Consider the following 20600-nt stretch of genomic DNA (forward strand, 5'->3'; position numbering starts at 1 on the left):
AACCATCGCAGAGGCCTCAGCTGGCCCTGGCTGGAAGGGGCAGTCCGCAAACCCCAGGGACCAAGGTGTCTGCAAACCTTGCATGCTGGGGACAGTCCGAGTTGGGTCCCTGCTGTGGTGAAAGCACCTCCTGTCTCCCACCCCGGCACAGCACCCTGGCCCTGCGGGGACCCTGTTAGATGTCTGGCTCAGCCTCCCGCAGGCGAAGCCCCGGCCTGGGCGGCCTCCCACCCTCACCCGCTGTGGCTGACCAAGGCGGGGGGCACAGGCCCAGCCTCAACCCTGTCTGGAGGCTCCCCTTCCCCTGGCAGGCTGTGGAGACCCACGGGCCCTGCCTGCGGGGAGCACCCTCCTCTGCAGAGAGTGGAGCTGGGGCACCCCGTCCCCTCCCGGGTCACCCTGTCCCCTCCCGGGACACCCTGCCCGCCCTCCCCACGCTGCCTTCCTCGCAGGGTCCTTCCCGGGGTCCATCCCCAGGCCCGGGCTGCGCTCGGCGCTGTGCAAAGGGACCCGCAGCATGGACCCGCAGCATGGACCCACAGCATGGCGGCCCGTCCCGTGTCACTAGAGGCCGCCCGGGGATCCTGCCCCCGCCCCGGGGCTGCGAGGGGCCGGGGCTGCCCTGTCAGGGAGGGGAGCGAACGCTTCGCGCGTGAGGGCTTCTGGGCCCTGCCGCGGCCCGTAGGCCGCCTCTGACCCGGAAGTGGACGGTGGGGCGTCGGGACATTTAAACAGCGCGGAGCGGCGCGGCGGGGGGAGCGGCGCGGTCGGTGAGTGGTCGTGCCGTGCCGTGCCGTGCCGTGCCGTGCCGTGCCGTGCCGTGCCGTGCCGTGCCGTGCCGTGCCGTGCCGTGCCGTGCCGTGCCGTGCCGTGCCGTGCCGTGCCCCCTCCGCGGGCCCGTCACCGGGGTCCCGGCGGGGGGAGGGAGCAGTCCTCCGGCCGATCCCGGTGGCGGTCAGGCCCTGTCAGCCCTGTGGCAGCGCCGCCGCCGTGCCGCCGCCGTGACGGGGGGCCGGGCCCGGCGGTTTGCTGGCTCGTCCCGCGGGCGCGGCGCGGTCAGCTCCTGCTTCGGGCCTCGCAGAAGGGCGGCGGGAGCCTGGGCTGCGTTCCCGAGGGAGTCGCGGGCGCTCCGGGCGAGAGCGGTGGCGTTGGCGCTCGGCACCAGGGGAGGCGGCGGGCGGGGGCCTGTCCCGGGGCTGTCCCTGGCCCCGAGGGTGCGGGGGGAGGCCCTGCGGCCACGCTCCCGGTCGTGCTCCTGGCGCTGTAGCGGGTGCGCCCACCCTCGCTGCTGTGCTGGGGTGCTGGGACACCCCCAGAGCGCCGTGTCCAGGGTGGTGGCAGGCGGGTGGTGAAGGCCACTGCCGCTCTTCACGAACAGCCGGGTAAAAACAACGGGGGCAGTTGTCATCCTGGGCCCCGATAAGCGAGCATCCTTCCCGGCATCTCAGTCACCCACATCGCTGTCCCGCCTGTGGGAACGAGGCAGGGTGGGTTACCTCGTACCCCCCTCTGCCTTCCCTCTGCTCTCCGCCTGTTCGGGAGCTGTCAATTCCTGGTTGCCCATGGAAAACTAATAATGAAACTGTAATGCGTGGGGGCTTGTAAGCCCGTTTCTGTCTGTGCTGCAATTGCTAACTGCTAATGTGATTACAGTTGCAGAAATTATAGTGGAAGCGAGGTGCGAATGTTTATTCTTTACTTGTAAATAAAGATGGCAAACTCCTGTATCCCGGAACCGGTGTTTGGAGAGTAGTCTCGCTGGCTTTTGTAAATGTTATCTACTTCTATTGAGTTGGCAACGGGAGAAAGTGACGTTAAAAGAAAGCTTGCTGTAGACCTACCCGTGTGAGGGTTTTGTAATAGCGCTGTAGCAGGTCAGTCTATTAGAAAAATTTAGCCATTGGCCAGCACCAATGGAAAATCTTAGGAACAAGAATCACAAACCACACAAAGAATTTTTCCTATTTATTCAGGGATTTTTAATTTTTGCTTTGTATTGTGAAGCCTATTCACATCCGTGCTCAATTACTTAAGTAAATCTCACTGCAACACACGTCGTTTCTCTGAAAGGGCCAGAACAGGCACTCTGAGGAGGAGTCGGCGCTACAGTCCTTGGTCCCTGCCGGATGATGCCCCGTTCCCAGGCAGCGGGCACACGGAGGAGACTGCCTGGGTGCTTATCCTCTGTGCAGCTGCAGCAAAAGGGAGAAGAGGGCTGGGTAAGGGCAAAGAAAAATTCCAAGCATGGTGGGAGTAGGGAAGGGAATATAAATTTCTCTTTTGCTGAGCTCTGTATTCTGTTCTCCAACACCCCTGTGCTTAGAGAAGTGAAGAGAGAGAGCTTTAATGGATGGTATCCTTTATTTTAGCTTAGGCTCCAGTGCCCCTCAGTTCTGGCATAGAAGAGATGACAGTGAGCCCTGAAGTCCTCAATGTGCCAGCTGAGGTGAAGTTCAGCTGCTCAGCTTCAAACATGTCTTGATGGAAAAAAGAGGCATTTTTATGAAAAGCTGCAGATGCACTGGGCTCCATTATCAATATATTTTTATATTCCTCTCTGATGTTATGTACAGCAAAAATCATTGCTATGTCCTGTCTATACCTATAATTTACCTTAATAGTAGCTGAGAGCAATTCACTAGGTTGTTTTGCTCCAAAACCTTAAAAGCTAGAGCAGCTGAAACAGGATTGAAAGATGCTTGATCTATTTAAGGTCCACACTCATGCCGCAAAGGTGGAGGCATAATACCATCTACAGAAACTGGTGCTGGATGGAGTAGCAGCCAGCGTGTCTCAATCACTAAGAATTACGAGCTCTTGCAAGATAGTTAGTTGTGCTAGAGAATTTATTTAATTTCCATCGCACTGGGAGAGAGTTTATGGCTAGAAAGACAAGCTGAAATGGTTAGTCTTGGTATTTGAAGCAAATGTCCTATATAATCCCGAAGTGTCAGTCACTGCAGGGGGAGGTAACAGGCAATGTATGCTTTTTACTGCAACATTGAAGCACTTCAGTAAGGATGCAGTTATTTTTGAAGGCTCCAGGTTGGACATGATGAGATTTTACTACTGATAACTGCTGAACTGAGGCATCTGATACAGTCTGTCAGTTACTGCCTTAATTTACCTGGCTTTTTCAAAGGCAAGGAAGAGCAGATTAAAGGGTTCCCTTATATTTGGGGTGTCAGCCTCGGGATAAAAATTCCTGTTTTGTGTGGCATGCGGGCAGGTATGGCTTACGGGCTGTGGTCACTCCTAGGTCACTGATGGGGATTTGATGCAGGGCAGATGTTGAGTACATCATGAAACCCCTTCCCCCCAGTGCAGTGACTTACCAACCCAGAATTTCTGTAAAGGTCAATACATTCTCATTTAGTACATTTTTGTGTCTTTTAGTGTAATCAATTATTTGACGCTTTGTTTCAAGAAAATAACACTTTTTTCCCCTGTGTCTATTTATAACTCTTTGAAGCTTGAGGCTTTTACTGCACTATGGATCATATGGGGTATGTGAGAAGTACTACTTCTGCCCAAGGTGCCAAAGAGGGATCGAGCAAGCCCGCTGCTCCCCAGAAGAACGCTTATGCGAGGCTTGTGCAAAAGCACCACAGTGGCCGATTCCGGTCCTATTTGAATCACATTGCGCAGAAGATGCAGCTAGAAGAGAGTACCTCCAATGACCCCAGCTCGGATCTGGACCCGCCCCTGAGAAGAGGCCTGGTGAAGGATAATCCAGCCAGGAATGGGTTGAATGTGCACAACTATTCACCGGTCAGAACATCTCACCTGGAACAGCCCATGCCTGGAGGATTTGAGAACGATAAACCCCAAACCACTCTGAACAGATATCATCAGAAAAAAAATGCCATCGTTAGCCCAGAAGGAGACTTGGAGGTGGAGGAAGACTATTATGTACATCAGCGTGGATCTGCTGCTGACTTGTTAAATATGAGTGATGGCCTGGGTGGAAGAGTATCGAACAGCCTGAGACACCGTGCAGCTCTGCAGAAGTCTTCTGGTTCTGATGAAAAGGATGAGGAGGACATGTGGAGGAAGAAACATAAGAAACGAGGCAGGTGTCCTGCCAACACAGATACAGCAGCTGCACACCTGTTGACTGAGCAGTTTAGTGAGGATGTGCTGGCAATAAATGCCAGGAAAAAGAGTCACTTGTCTCCAGGTCAAGCCCAAGGTGAGTTCACACTAATGAACTGTTTGGTCCATTTGCTACAATTACTGTGGAATTAAATGTGATGTTTTAGTCATGAGTGAGTTAACATGAGCCAGTTCTACTCTGTCCAAGTTAGTCAGCCCTTAGTTACCTGTGGGTGGCTTTGTCCTGGTTTACAAGTAAGCCATCCGGCATGTGCAAATGGCTTCATGTGGAGCCAGCTTGGTGCTGGCAGGACTTAATCCCCTGGCCTAGGCTCTGTGAATGTGGCTGTGCTGCTTCCAGGATCAGCTCAAGAGTAGGAGAGCCCAATTTCTGTGGTGTAGAGTCCAAATTAATAAGACTGCTGGATCTGAGCTGACTCAGGGCAGAGTCATGCTTTCCTCTTCATTGCCTCTTTGGATCTGGAGTGCTGGTTTGCCTTTGCGGAGGGTCCCAGTCCATCTCACACTTAGGGGCTAAGATGCCTGTATAATATCTACTTCCTGATACACTGTTGACTCAGTAAATTTTGCTGTTAGTAACAAAGAGATCACATCTTGCGGTAGTAAAGTGAATGTGTCTTTAATGCGATGTTCAAGGCAAAAAGCCCACTTATGGAGATAAATAAAATTCTTTATTTAAAAAAAAACCCAAAACACAGCATCAACAAGCAACCAAAGCCAGGCAGTTTAAATTTGATCTCTTAGTGTAATGGGTTAAAACTTCCTCTGAATGTTATTTATGGTGAAATACTTGGATAGCTTGATCTTATGAGCTACTACTGGAGAAACTCATAAATGTCACCGTATTAAATTCTCTGTAACAAGTAGAAAAGAGACTGATTTCTCAGATGGGTAAGATGGGCCTGAGGCCTATCACAACTCTTGGACTGGAAATCAAGTAAATGTTTAACTAAGTCAATCTTACAAAAATATGCCCTATCACTCAAGAGTGGCAAGTAATATGCTTTTTACAGGGTTTGCGGTATTTTTGAGGCTGTGACAGTAGATTATGTGCTAAAGTTGGTAAACTTTCACGAGTTCTTGCAAGACAGATCATAGTTAGAGATTTAACACAAGCAGATTATGCTAAAATTTGTTGATGAGCTTGATTTTTGGGAGGGTTGGTTTTTTTTTTTGAAAGCTTCATTATAACACTGTTATGCTAGCCTGTTATAATAGACTTTGCTACCTTTCACCCTTCAGCTTTTGGACGTTAGGGAAGAGCAGCTAACAGAGATGGAGAGTGTAGAAGGCTTACAGCTTGTAGCCATGAAAACGATAGGTGCCTATATGTATTTTAGTCTAAAATAAAAGTACCCTGGCTTTCAAAAGCAAGCACCTGCAGTTCCCTCCTGCTGTAGTTGGGAGTGGGGTTGCACAAACCCTTTGAAAACTAGTTGTTTGATTAGTGTAAAGACCTAGAGCAAAAAATGTTGACCCTCACGTTTGACCTCCCAGGTGGAAACCTCACACTGTGGGGAAGATTATTGGAAAATTTTTTGCTTAACAGTGACACCCTTCTTCTTCTTCCTGCTGCATGCCTCCCCAGCCACCCTCCTGTGTAGCTGAGACTCGTTACTCTCCAGAACCCTTGCAGGGACATGAAAGCAGTTTCCTGGGGAGGAAAGAAATAGGAAGAAAAAATACGTAATTTGATTCAGTGAAACGTCTTTTCTGCTGTTCAGTTTGAGTATATTTTAGCACTCTTGTTTAAGTCAAATGAAGGTTTTACAGTATGCAAGCGCTTAGGTATAAGAACTCACACATCACAGTCCCAGATTAATATTTTCTCACTTCAAAGCTTGTCTGTCTTTCTTGTTGCTGATGTAAGTCATATTACTTTGCATAGGCAGGTGTCTGGTTTGATCAGTTTAAATCAAGGCTTGTGAAACTGTGATGGCAAGAATTGCTTCTGTCATAGTGGTGAGGCATATCATCTTTTCAGTAGTGACATTTCCTCACAAATTAACTCTGTTCAGGCTGCTGTAGGCTTTCCAAAAGACTCTTTGAGCTAATCTCAAAGCCAAGCATCTCTCTTTATATCGCTTCTTTTCATTGTCCTCTTCTTAACAGCTCTTCAGCTCAGGCTTAGCCATGGTCAGGTTTGCAATGATCCTAAAACTTAAAGCGCTAAAACTGAAGGCAAACATGGAGGGCTGAGGAAACCCTTTGAGTGCCCTGGGGCAGGCTGTGGGCAGCGAGGGGCTGGTCCTTGTTAATGTCCTTCCACTGGTGCAGCAGTTCCTGTGGCCTTGGGGGAAAGCAGAGTGGTTTGTGGAGTCCCAAGCAAGCGTCACTGCGCCACGGGGCTCACTGCTGATGATGTGTTGCTGTCCACAAGAAGCACTGAGGATTGCCTTTGTCATTCTGTGCCATAAGGCCCCAAGATGAGGCTTAGGGGATAGAAATAATTTCATAGCAGATAATCAGGAGACTGACCATGGCAGTCTCTTCTGGTGTTCCATATAGTAACTGCTTTTCCTAAGTATTGGAAACTTTGCAGTTGAGAGAGCTGAGTGTGAACAAAACTCCGTTGTCCCTTGTCTGAAATATCTGACACGGTCATGAAACTGTAGGTTGGATTCACTCTACAGTATCAGCACTCTGGGATTTGGGAAGACAAAGCTGCATATAGATGCATTCCACAGATTGTCGCTCCTTTCTGTGCAGCTATAACCTCTCTGAGGAGAATTGCCAAAAAGCCTCCTGTTCTGAAGTTTCTTCTCAAACAAACCCCAATAAGACCGAAAATAATTGTAAAATGCCACTTTAAATTGCGATGCTTATAGTTTTTAATCTAATAGGATTTCCTTGCTGGTATTTTTCCCTAAATCTCCAATCTTCTAGGTTCTTTGGGTGCTAAAATTTGGTTAAACTTCTTTAACAGAAAGTCTTTTATGAAGTCCCCTGGGTTGTTTTCTGGTTTTGATCAAAGACTCTGAAGGTTTTCCCACTTCAATCCAGAGTTAGTCATCAAAATCTCTTTTCAGACTGACTGATGTTTCTGTCATAAAAGGGCTTAAAACCCCCTTTTCCTTGAGGACAGAAGTACTGACTCTTTCTGCAGCATCCATCTGTCACATGCTAGTAGTTGAGATTTGCATGGCTGCTAAGTGGAACTTCATCTTAAATATCTGTGATGCATTGCTTTATGAGTAAGTAGTTTAGTCCAAGCTACATGTTTTATTTGGGACAGCATGGTTTTGGTTGCTTTTTGAGTACGTGCACTTCTCAGCTTGTTTTTGAGGGAACATTGCTGTTTGATAGCATATTCCTGAGTCTGCTGGAAAGCCTAAAAAACAGACATCTGCAGAAGAGAACTGTCCTCCAAATGTGGAGGCTACACTGAGTTTCAGAGGATCTCAGGAGCTAGAGTACCTGGGAGTGAGGTGGCTTTATTGATGCTGAAAGCTTGAGTGGAGCAGGATGCTCGTGAAGGCTGATTGCTATGAAATAGGTTCAGATTTTGGAGGGCTGGATATACAGTCTCGGTCTGTATCTGCAGACATCCTCCTCAGGAAGAACACCACCACCAGCTTTGCTCTCACTAAAAGCTTCACGGGTTTATGATGTGATGGAGGTATCTTGCCCGTCTGTCAGGGTCAGCATGCCCCCTGAGTAGAAACAGGCAATTCCTGGGTAACAACATGCCTTATCTGAAACTGCATAAGATTTCCACGGCCCTTTCTGATTTATCATCTGTCTGACACTTGGCATTTATTTGCCCAGCCTGTGGTACTTAACCAACTTGGGCGGCTTCCACGGAGGAGTGTCGCTGGCAAGCAGGCTGGTGTTTAGCATCATAGCTTTAAAAACAGTTGTTGCTGTTGGATGGTGGTGTTGTGTTTGTGGCTGCAACCCTGACATTTAAAAGGTTCAGGATAGGTAAAGGAAATGTTCTGGAACGGCTTTCCTGCATGTTTGATGGGCACAGCTGGTCAAGAAATACCAGCCATAACAAGATGGCAAAATCTTAGGGGTTTTGTCTTTCCGTCGTACACTTTGTATTTGCCTTTGTTTCTCTGGGGGAACTTTGGAGGAAGAACCACAGCTTCTGCATTTCCCTTCTTGTAAGGCAGATTTAAGATAATGCTACTTTTTAGTGGTGAGCCTTCCAGTTCTTGTGTGGTGAAATTCAGTACTTAAGAATGCTGTTATCTCCCTATCTGGCACCAGTAGATATGAGCCAGCGATCTAGTAAAGGCCACAGAATCAGCTCAATAAATGGAGAATGTTGGTTGCTGTGGAAATCTTTAAAACGTAGCTGATCTTGCCAGGTACAATGTAACGTTCCTTAGACGACGTTAATCATAGTAATAAGATATGGGAGAGGAGAGAAAACTGGATTTACTGTATGGCCCCATCTGAGAAACACATGAAAAATAGAATGCTGCTTTCTCTAATGGTTCAGCAACGTCATCATGAACATAAATTTCTCTCTTGCTTTTGATAGAAAAAAATGTTGCATTCCTGAATCTTGTGCAACTAATGTTTTTGGCTAACATCAGCTATCGTATGTGAGTTAATATCTGATGTATCCTCTCTTGGGGAGATGAGATCCTGCCCTTGCAGGGACTATGGTTTTTGTATGTGATCTAATAACTGTCTTCCATGCCCTTTACCAGAGTCCCGAGCACACCGTGGTGCAGTGGGACTGAGTTCTGCAGCAGGAGCCCTTGCATTTGGCAGCAAAGCTTTAATCTCCATGAAGGAGCTTCCTTCACCTGCTAGTGCTCATGTGAAAATGTTCATCAGTGGAAACACTTGTTGCTGTTAACATGGAATTAAAAAAAAAAACCCCACAACTATGTTTTTTTCTTCTTTTTAGCTCCAGTCTCTGAAGTTAGGCCCCCATTATGTAGCTCAGGTAACTATGCTTGTTAGTGTGATGTTGGTCCCAGGAAAATAATAGGCTAATAGAAGAATTGAATTAATTTTTTAATTAGTTTAAAATATTTTCTTTAATGTGACTTGTTATCAAATTATGCAACAAAGGTCTTGTTGAGCTCCCTCAGTGTCAGTTTCTTATGAGATTAGGAGTTTGATGATAAAGGTGTGAGTATGGATGCTAGTGTGTTAGCACAATAAAAACACAGAGCATGTGTAATGGTTTAAAAGCTGTTTAGCTGAACTAATTAAATGCAGCAATAGATTGAGAATTGTTACCAACAGGTGTGTCTAGTTCCTGCAGTGTCATGTTCTGATCCTGTGCTGTTTAATACTTCTGCCAATCATCAGGAAGAAAACATACAAGTAGGATTGAAAGTTTTTTTGGATTACTTGGAAACTGCAGGGAGTACTGAATAACAGGGGCAGTTACTGGCAGCTGTCTGGATCACTTGGTGGACTGGAAGCAGGCAAAACAAAATCCATTTATTGGGCCAGTGTAGAGCCATGCTAGCATTGCGAGGAACCCAGTATGGGAAGCAACAGCTTGGAAAAAAGTTTTGAGCTTTGATGGATTTGTCAGCTGAACATCCCCCTCCTGTGAAATGTGGACAAAAGGGTAATGTATGAGCATGGGAATTGGAAGATGGAGTATGGACTGCGTGTGTCTGGCACGGCAGCAGCAGCAGCTTCTGGAGTATTGTATCCTGTGGTGATGCCCTCTGTTCGGGGCGGATGGTGATGAATTGATGAATACTCAAAGGATGGCCACAAGGAAGATTAAAATGCTGGGATCATGAGTGAATGATTTGAGGAACCCTGCTTTACTTATCAAAGAGATGCTTGGGGGAAGGGAGCTTTCAGTAAATTGCCTACATGGGGAACAGATGTTCAATAATAGGCTACTCAGTTGAGCAGATTATGATATAACACATTTGAGGCTAAACAAATCCAGGCTTGAAATACAGCTCAATTTAGCAGTGAGGGTGAATGACCATTGGAACGGTTTTACCAAGGCTTGTGGCATGTGGGCTGTCACTGGCACGTTTAAAAGTCCTGATAATAAATTCTATGCCTGAAATACACTGTAGTTCAAAAAGGAATTAATTTGAAAAAGCCCTCTGCCCTTTGCTATCCGTGAGGTCAGCCAGCCCGCACACCCTAATCAGCTCTGGCCTGTTGTTCAGATAATCTCTGAAGTGTCTCCTTCACCCTGGGTACCCAGGTAGGTAGGACAGATGCTTTGCAGCTGGCTTCAGTGGCTAATTGCGATTCCTCTCCGGGCCATGGCTGCTGCAGGGATTTCACTGCTGCCCTGCTCTCCAGCCTCTGCTTCTGCCTCTCCTGTCCTATGTGCTGGTGTCCATCTCTTGCCCTCAAGCCCCCTGCTAACTAGCTCCATGAAATGCTGTGGGCTGCATGTCCCTAACTCCCTCTTGTGGGGAAATCTGAGCTACGGAGAGTTGAAACTTGGCTGAAGCAGGATGGAAAACAAAATGTTGGGATCTCTTGCATTAAATAATGTCTTCTGTGACAAAAATAAAAATTTCCAGGGTGCTGAAGGAAAATGTCCACACTAGCAGCTGCAGCCCACAGATGTATGGGGCAGGTCATGCCCTGGAGAATATTTCAGGCGCTCTACAGATAGATACAAGCCTGTAATGGTAATGCGTTTTTGTTCAGTTTGTATGTTTTTAGGCATTTTTCCTCCACAGTACTAAGGGGTTTGAATTATGTACCTACTACACTGAATGGACAGTATGGGGAACAGTTCATCAGCAAATTGTCTTATTCTGCAGCACATTTGGTAACCTTGGGATATGTATGAATCTGAAAGCAGTTCCTTCATTTCTTCAGCTGTTAATGTCTTCTACTATGTTAGCACCTCCCGTCAGATATTTTGCCTTTCAAAGCCTCTTGACTTCTTGTGATCGTCAAGCAACTTGCTTCCCTCAAACTACTGAAGCCCAGGGAAATCAAAGAGAGAACTTCGGCAATGTTATGCTTTTAAAATGTTTTTCTTGAAGTATTGAAGAAGCCTTTTCACAGTGTAGTTGCTGGATAAAACAAAGAGCAAAAGGTATTGTGAAAGATGGTTTGGGAGGATGGAAGGACGAGGGGGCAGTGGAAGCAGCCCTGACCCACATCCCAAGGCAGGAGTAGAAGCCTGGAGGAGTGCAGTCATCAGGCGGAGTAGGTAGTTAGGAGGTCACGGGCAGGGTGGAGCAGGTTCACAGAGAGTCCTGAAAACCAGAAGGGCTGTATCCCCTCCCTGACAACGCCGCTGTGCTGCTGCACGCAGCTGGAGCACAGTAACTATTTTGATAAACTTTTAGTCTATTGCTACTTAATGAGTTTCGTCACCAACCCTTAGTTCAGAGCCTGGAATGGTATCTTTGGCTCTTGCACTCATGTAGTATTCCTACAACACAAACCCTGCTGAGGAATTGAATAAAACTGCAATTACTGTCTGAGTTACTGAAGTCAAAATCCTGCAAGCATCAGGATGCTTGGAAGTGTTTTGGAAGAGGAATCATGGTGTCGTGGGCACATGATCTTGGCGGCTGGGAGCAGTTTCCACAGCATTGTTTTCCACAGCAGAAAGAATCCATTGTGCATTTTTCTTCATTTCAGTTTTTCAAAGCATAAGCCCTTTCAGAAAGCCAAAGTCAGCAAGAACATTTTCATGTTCCCTAGTTCCATATTGAAATCTAGGGGCATGCAGCACAAGAGTTTTAAATAAGGATGTGCAGCTTAAAGCAAAAGAGAGGGGGCAACATGTGCTTCCCACCTCATTTCCATGGGTTCTGGAAATGAGCATCTCTCTCTGCTCCTGACTTTCCTGGGTATCCATGGACAGGCCACTTCATTTTTTTGCTACCTCCATCTGTAAGGGGGAATGTTTCTTCCTTAGTGGCATGTTGTAAGAATGCCGAATGTCTGAATCTTTTACAACCAGCTATAGTGGCACAGTCACCTCCAAAAGCAGCTCAGGGCCCTATGAACTCACTCACAAACCATGACAGCCTGTATTTCCCCATCCAGGAGTCACCGGCTGGGGGCCAGGCTGCCTTTCTGCAGCCAGCTTGTCCCCCATGTGGCAAGGATTCCCTTTGCGCTTTTTTTTCTTGGACTTTCAACTCTTCTGCGCAAATTTTGGCAAACTTTCTGCTAAAAATGTTTGGAGAATCACCTTCTCCAAAGAGGCAGGGTGAGAGAGCAACAAATTTGTTCCCGGGTGCACAGATGGCTCACAGCCGGACCATGTCCTGGTAATGACATGTGTTCTCGGGTGCACAAACACAGTCATGGTGGTAGACAAGCTGCTGGCTGGCACAGGCGGAGGAGCTGTGTTACGTTGCGCAGGGTTGCTTGAAACCAGTTGGGCTGCTGCTAGAGGAACCGGTTGCTTTGAATCACTACTGAAATCACATTAAAGAGCTGTGCGGACAGGCCTTCATTTTAAGCGCTGTCTTCTCACTTTGTTTGGATTTGTCTAGACAGTGGAAAGTTACAGCTCAGTTTTAAGCTGTGGCAGGGCCCTGGTGGCCCATCGTAATGGGTCAATTAGTGGAGACTGGTGGACATGGGAGCTAGTGCTGGCAGCTGGATTTCAATACATCATCCACTCAGTTCAGGACATTTGCATAGAATTTACATTTTGGCTGAGCCTGTGCATGTAAATGTAGGTCTGCATTGTTTCTCTTCTTTGAATGACTGTTTAATTAACTTTAAACTTAATTATGCAATCTGCCATCTGCCTAAATCCCTACAGTGCTGTCATATCACCGTCCTTTCCCAATTCCGCCAAGATATTCCCTTTCCTGGAAGTTTGCCCTACTTTTCAATCATTAAGATAATTTCAAATCATTCCCATCCTTAGTTATTTTTGAGGAAGACTCACAGCAATGTTGTAGGATCCCTTTAGCTCTGTGGTCAGGCTTGGACTGAGCACTGGAGTGTGCTGCAGAACCTCCAGTTTAGGATTCTTTGAGTTTACATTTCATCAGAGAAGGATGATCTCTTTTTTATTTGCTCGTGATAAGGAGAATGTGCTCTCAGGCTTTCTCTTAGGCCCCAGATTGAGCATCTGAAATACTGCCTACCAGGTTTATCTCCTGAAAGTCTCTTTGCTGCTATGAAATATCACTGAACTGATAACGTATCTCAAAGTCTTGCCTTTCCCTCCTACATCTCTAATGAATTCTTTCCCATGACATCCTCATTTCTCTCTATTGCTTTGTCTTTAATCTTGAGCCATCTACTTTACTTAACCGGTTTGCTTCAAGATACTGTAAAATGCATGGAGGTGGTTCTGTTCCAAGGCTGTCGGAGAACTCTGAACTTGTTTAATTCATGTTGAGAGCAGTGTCGAAGCATGGCTGTTCCTAGCACAGGCTGGAGTAGAGCTGAGCTCACAGGGAGTGTGGTGGATGGGTTTTGGTCCTGTTTGTGTTATTGGGGCTCTAGCACAGAGTTTTGCTTGAGGCATCTTCCAAGGAGTGTCTTTTTTCTTCCTGGTACAGAAGTCTTTCCCTGAGCAGCTATACCAACAGCTGTCTTTGTGTGTTTCCTTTTAAAAGAAAATAGAACAAGAAAATACTTGGCTGTTACCATTAGTGGGACATTTAATCTCTTAAATCCGCAAAATATTTTGCAAAACATAAATAGCTAGTTACTTCTGGCCTGTCTATGACCAGTGTTTTTTGTTGACATAACTTGCATTTGAGATCACTTCAATGGTGTTTGGTGGTTTTGCCTGTTGTTTTTGCCTGTGTGTGGTAATTTGATCCCAGATATTGTAGTAATCATTTAAGTGCTTGGAGTTTTTGAGTTAGTCACTTATATAATATGGCATATACTGGATGTCACTGGTGCATTAGAAATTAAAAACAATGTACCAAATGTATTTTGGCTTTTAAAATTTGAGAGGAAATTATTTTAGAGGCTTTAGAGCAGCAGAAAATATCAAATGGCTTTTAAATTGACTCTTTAAGCATATGAAAGGGAAAGACATGGGGATCCTAGCAAAACTGCCCTGATGTTAATGCAGTTTGTACTGGCAAAGCATGCTTTTGCTTGTAGGGTTTATTTGACTTCGGAGAATGAAACAAATAGTTGCCTGGTACAATAGTGTCAACACTAGGTCTGTGCCTATCTGGAGTTACCAGCTAGAAACTGCGTTCCCCCCAGCTCATCAAAGGTGGCAGAGTTAGATTCACAGAAGTACCTGGGATGGGTTGTTCAGGGGCTATGGAGGATTTGGGATTTTTTGGGTCCTAGACGTCTTTGCAAAACAAGGCAGAGTTTCCATTGGCTAAACTCTTGTATTGAGACTATTAATATGCCCTGTTACACGTCAGCATCCATAGTGGCTCATGAAGTTGCAGGTAGGACTTCTTGGCAGGTTGTGGAGAGTATTCCTTTGCTAAAAGACCAAATCTGATGGTTTCTAAAATTTGCTTTGCCAACCCTGCCCGGAGCCAAGGGCCAACTTGAATATGGTTGGACTCTAATTCCTTGAGTCTTTGGCAAGGATGAGCAGGAACATGCTTTATTTAGCTGTCTCGCCATGCTTAACCTAGTCTGACTTAAACAGGAGTATAGGACTAAGCAAGGGTTGGCATCAGAGTAGTTGTCGTTGCCTTTAGTTGGTTAATTCCTGCTTTTGGAGGTAGGGCAAGGTTGGGTAACCCTTCATTTGGTAGCTACCATGCCTTCTAGCTCATGGGTGTATCCTTACAGTGTTTTCCTAAGTGCATAGCTGGGTTGTCTTGAAGAATTAAATGTCAGGGAACCTCTTGGAAGGTTTGAAGGAAATTGGTTTAAGTCATTGAAATGTGTCAGCAATGAAATGAAACATTGTAGAAATATGGACAAATATTTAGTAACCGTGTGTTGAGAGTGTCTCATTAACTGATAACAAATTGTTCTATTGCATGTTAACAGTTCTGGGGATATGCTTCTGTTTCTTCTCATGCTTATGCTAACTGTAAAGCAGGGGTATTTGAAAGATTCCTTTGCATATCTAGATCATGATCTAATCCTGGGAAGCAGTGGAAAATCCTCTTAGCAATAGCAGAGTTAGCAGAGGTGTTGATGCCCAGTCACGGACTGATAAAGGTAAGTAATAGAGGGAAGTATTTTGTGTTGGAAAAGTTTGTAACAATATTGTTCTGTCCAATGCTTTCAACAGAATTCCTTTTTTTTAAACGTAAAAGGAACTGTTATGTGTTGAGATAGCTGTCAGTGGGGTGAGAGTCCTAAACCTGTGGAGGTGTTATGCTCTCACAGTCCTGCCCACCCTAGGGAGCTGGGCTAAATATAAATAAGGTAGATGGTAACAAAGCTGGAAGTTTAGTTAGAGATAAAAATGCCTAATGGCAAGGTAGATGCCCTTTGACAGGAATAGAGAAAGCTATACCAAGATGTCCATACCTTGGAATTCACTTAGATCGCTCAAGTAAAATTAGTTCTTGCTGGATCCTGGATGGGAGGTATCCAAGGAGTCATGGATGTTCTGATGAAAATTCAGTGAGGAATACTTTCCTTCTGTGCTGGTAGTAATCAAATAGCTTGTCAGGTGTTAGAGGGCAGCTGGAAATGTTTTATTTTTGGTAAATAAAATTGAGGGTCTTGGTTCTTTCTTGTGTAAAGCGATATGCAAATTTTAATATAAAATTAAATACTTTCTGGCCTTGCTAACTTCATGTTTAGTTGATTTAGTTGACCATCTAGCTGATCAACTGACTAATAGATGTAAATTTAATTAAATGTAGTACTTTTCAAAACCTAAACTATAGAGTGATTTTGTAGAAATTATGTCAGAATAAGCTGATTTAAAACATCTAGCCTCTTCTCTTACTGTAAGCCAGATCAATTATTCTGAGAAGCTGCCTGCATGCATTTTTTTTCCAAAATAAGTTTAATAGGTACTTAGGTTTAAAGACCAAAATGTGCCATCGTGATGTCGTTGTTGTGACAGAGATGAAGTGTGATGGTTTGGATTCTAGATTGAGCTCCAGCGCTGTCCTTCCAGCAGAGCTCAACCAACCGCTGCTGCCTGCATGCGGGATGCCAGACTGGGCTCCTGGGTTGGAGCCAGCTCCATCCTTTCTGCTCCTTTTCCTGGTTGTGTGTTTCTACTTCCCACAGGTGCCTCCCCTTGGCTAGGTTGAGGTGGTTCACTGTTCTGCCTGTGCAGTGGTCCTGGTCCTATGTAGGTGTCCCTCTGTCACCTTTGTAGGCAGTCTCCTTGCCTGATACAGGTGTTGGGGTTATTTCAAACTATCTCCCTCCAGAGGACTTGAGGTAATCAACAGTCAACCACCTTTCCTCAAATTGTTATTCCTGTATTATTTCCCACTGGAAATGGCAGAACGTCTAGAAGTCCCAGGCAAGTGGTGGCTGCATCCACAGAGAGCAGCTCTACATCATCTGTGCAGCCAGGTAAACATACCCGAACATGTTGCATTTGCTGTGTGTTGTGAATACATCTGTGTCTTGCATTAGAATTGCTCTGCGTTCAAGCTTGAGTGGTTCTGCACACGCAGACATGTCTGGTGCATTGTGGTTGCTTCAGCCCTCCTGTTAGGATGTATCAACCAACCTCAGCTCTCAGTCACTGTGCCTTAGTCTCCCTTCTACTGAAGTTATTTTTAATTTTTTATTATATTTATTTACTTACTAATTTATTTAGTCATTGATTATTTTAATGCCTAGTATGTGTTATTACTTTGTGTGACATCTTACCTTAAAAGATTTTGTTATATCTTACAAATCACACAAATTTAACACCACAGAAAAAGTCAGACCTGGTGCTGCAATAAAATTTAACTAAGTTAGTGACAGCAGTTATTTCGGAAAGAATAGTCTCAATATATCCCCTGCTACCTATAGAATTGTCAAGTTACAGTTTGCTTTGTGGAATGATGTCTGTTTATCCATCAGAATATTAATGCTGGGCAGCAGGGACAGCAGGAAAGCCCATCATGAGAAATACTTCTAACTTCCAGTTTTAGGGGACAGGTGCATTATAGAAGCAAATATTGAATCTAGTTGAAACAGATGGCAACCTGTAGTTAGCTCTCTCTCTTTTAAAAGGAGAAATACAAGAAATTAGAGTCATGCAGAATTCGATGTGTTCCAGTTGAATGCTAATTGTGACAGTTGTCTGTGGCTTTGTAACAGGGGTGGTTTTGTTTAGCCATAAACATCACGGCCAATGGGGTCAAATACTTATCCAAAGTGGCTGTGTGTAAACTGGCTTGCAAGCCATCTATGTCGAAGCAGAGTTTGTTCATTTGAGTGAATTTTTTTCTTCGAGTTTGTGTCCGAGTCTGAGCAGATGAAAAATCCCACCGGAGAGCAAGCCAAAGGATTAAGTGTTGAAACCGTGCAAGTGCCTCTCTGCGTGTCTACCTTTCGGCATGGAAAGGTGCTTCTCCACCCTTTGCTGTTGCTGTGCGTTATTTTTGGCAGTAGTGGTCCCAAACTTTCTGAACCGACGGCCACAGCAAGTGCTGGGGCAGCTCTGCTCTGCAGTGGCTAATTCTGGCTCTCAGCTCACTTCCCAACTCATGAGACATTTTTTTCTCTTTTATCCCCTGCATTTTAGTTTTCTGCTCTCTTTTTTTCGGCTCCTTCTTAATTACAAGTTAAGATTTAGCCTCCTTTTTATTCCAAGTTCTTTAATTCATAGTAGTATTTTCTGTGACTTGCTGTCATAGAAACGAGGGCTTTAGAGGACCTTACAAGCTTGTGTAATCCATTTCACTACATCAAGGAAAAAACTACTCTTTTTAGACCAACTCTGGCAGACGTCTGTCTCACCTATTTTTAAGAACCTCCAACGAAGCAGATTGTGTGACCTCTCTGAGTGATCAGCCTAGTGCCTTGCTTTTTTAATAGTGTTCCTAAGATCCTGCCTGTTGCAGTTTAAGTCAGATTCCTTCACCAAAATGTCTCTGAAAACCCTATCAAGAGCAAACCGTGTTGCCAATTCAAAAGCTATTCTGCTCAGATCTCTCTAGTCCATACTTTTACTTTTGGTGTCTATTTTTGAACTTAATCTCTTGACGCTTAGGGCATTTGCAAATCAGTTCATTAGGCATTTGCAAATCAGTTAATTTTAGTTCTGTCTCATCATGTGGTCCATACGGGTAGTATTGCCTTGTTCACATTGGTTGAAACCTAAATGTGCGGCTGCGCTCTCGCTGTGTTACAGCTGCAACCTCCCTCGGACAGTCTCCTCCCTGAAAGCATGCGCAGAGTATGAAAAGCTTGATCATGTAGAAAGAGGCCAAACTATGTTGCTCTTATCCTTATCGTCACTGAACACAGAGCCCCCCTCTTCATTTAAGCATCCCATTTGGAGACACTGCTGTGGCATATAATCTCTACCTGGGCTGGTCTGAGTCGGCACCTTGAGTTGTCCCTCTGCCTGTCTGTGTGTCTCCTCTCCTGAATTAGGAGGATCCCTCCCTCCTCCTGCTGATTTGCCTGTTATTATATATGGAAGCTGCTTTTTGTCTGTGAGTGGGTAAAGTAGCAGTTTTCTCTTACCGTACCATATTTTTAAACATCTCTTCTTAAGTACAGCTTTTAAAACATTTTTTTTCTTGCTGCTTCTGTTTAATTCCATGAAGCAATCTGTGATTTCGTTTGTGAAGGATACCATACGTAAAAAATTTGCCTTGTAACTTGGATAGCCCCATAGCAAATAAGTTGGCATTGCACGTTTTCTGACTTGCAGGTACAAGCTTGGACCCAGGGAGTGTAGCCAGGAGGGGCTGGAAGGCAAAGCTGTGATGACATGTTCAGTATCCAGGTGGAGGGCCAAGAGGGCAGCTGCGCAGTGCTGGGTTGCATTCCAATGTGCTGATCCATGGAACAGCGTTGGCATATGCTTTGGAAGCTGCTGCTTGCTCTCCTGGCTGTAGGGAAGGGGCTGAGGTGATGGCAGGGAAGGAGGGGGTGAGTCTTTGCAGAATATTTTTGTATGATCATGGCCTATTCTGAGCAGGCTGGACATTTGGAGCCTTGGCTTTTTGGTGGTGTTGTGTACTGTGCTGCCTCTGGTAGCTCAGAAGTTAATTACTCCAGAGTGGGTTGTTGAGATTTTTTTTTTCTCTATGATTCCTGAACTACTTAATTAAGTTGTAGGGAAGTTATATTTTCTCACTACTTGGGGGCTTAATGGGGTGGAGGCTTTGGAAACAGTTTAACAATTTCACATTTTATGTGCCCTAATGAATTTCCCAGGATTTTGGAAGGGTTGTATCCAACTTTAGTATCGTAATTTCCAGAGTTTTATTTATGCTAAAATAAGCTAGTGGTGGATTAAGAGGCACAAATAGCCAACAGATTACAAATGAACTAATGAAGACATCGTTTCTTTTGGATAAAGAGTGTGACTCACAGTTGTGACTTATACTGATGTACTGCAGACCATGAGTTTTACCAGGACCACAAGCTGGCAATGGGGTTCCTCTTCCCTCCCCTGTTATTTCAAACCTGTGTTTGATTTCAGGTGCAGAAAAGAGAGGGTTTGCAAGGACCAGAAACAACTCTGAATCTGCAAGAACTCCCCAGAACTTCAATAGGAAGAGGCAACTCTCTGAATTGCAGACAGAAACAATGAACAATTCAGACAGCAGAATAAATCCTAGACAACTGGGAACTCCCAGAGGTATTAAAGCAGAGTGCGTACACGCTTCAGGAATAAGCTGCCTTGAAGCATGTGCTCAGCACTATTAAAAGATGGGCTGGGATGAATGCTCTTAACTCTAAAATGAGCTGTAAAAGACTGTCGATTAGTTGTAAAATATGATTATTCCAGGCTTTTCGGTGCTCTGAAGTCGGGTGCCAGTATTTCTAGGCAAACTGTTCTCAGAAGTTCAACTTTGAATACAAAGCCTCTGTACAGCTGCTGTTAAGACACATAGACAAGTTTGGTGGACAAGATAATGCTTATGAATTTTTGTTTGCAGGAGGATCCTATGCTGCTGTCCCAACATCAGGTGATAGAAAGAATCGAAATAAACCCACTCGAGGGAGGAAGAAGAGTATATTTGAAGCCTACATGTCAAAAGAAGATGTTTCAGCAGGACTGAAAAGAGGAGAGCTAATTCAGGTGCCTGGAACATACAATGTCCATGCTCTTGTGATAAGTCTGTGGAAATCACAGGCAGTTGTTGGAAATCAATGTCAGTTGGTTGCATGACAGGGAATTGATGTACCACTTGTAGATGCTAGAGGAAGATTTTTTTACCTCTCAGAAGGTTCTAGCAGTAGAATGGAATCTTTTACGCTCAGCTGAAGTATAGTTTTTAGTTTGATTGCATGTTCTATAAAATTCCTGATTCACACTCATGATGAATTGCAGAGTTCTGGTTGGATGGTCTGCTAGCTGTGATAGTCATTATTGTGGAGACACTTGCTTTTACAGATGATGCTCAAAAACACAGCAGGTGCTGGCAGCCTCTGTCTTTGTCAGTGTAAGTAAAAATGAATGCCCTTAGCAAGATACTTCTTGTTGAAATTTCTTACGAAGATGT

At 45.1% G+C, this 20600-nt stretch overlaps 1 protein-coding gene across 3 annotated transcripts in view; it reads left to right on the forward strand.

The window, feature by feature from the left end:
* The first annotated feature begins 686 nt into the window (after window positions 1-686).
* DIS3L2 (DIS3 like 3'-5' exoribonuclease 2) overlaps window positions 687-20600 on the forward strand; it is a 195849-nt gene continuing 175935 nt past the window's right edge. Inside the window, exons 1-5 of one of the 3 annotated variants that reach the window (XM_072868187.1) lie at window positions 687-770; window positions 2071-2219; window positions 3473-4192; window positions 19574-19732; window positions 20034-20176. In XM_072868187.1, the coding sequence (XP_072724288.1) occupies window positions 3493-4192; window positions 19574-19732; window positions 20034-20176 (1002 nt within the window). In that variant the 5' untranslated portion in view covers window positions 687-770; window positions 2071-2219; window positions 3473-3492. The remainder of the gene's footprint in view (window positions 771-2070; window positions 2220-3472; window positions 4193-19573; window positions 19733-20033; window positions 20177-20600) is intronic. The other 2 variants (XM_072868189.1, XM_072868188.1) reach the window with 2 other exon arrangements.

This window comes from Ciconia boyciana, chromosome 7 (assembly GCF_034638445.1).
Source record: "Ciconia boyciana chromosome 7, ASM3463844v1, whole genome shotgun sequence".
NCBI classification, from domain to species: domain Eukaryota; kingdom Metazoa; phylum Chordata; class Aves; order Ciconiiformes; family Ciconiidae; genus Ciconia; species Ciconia boyciana.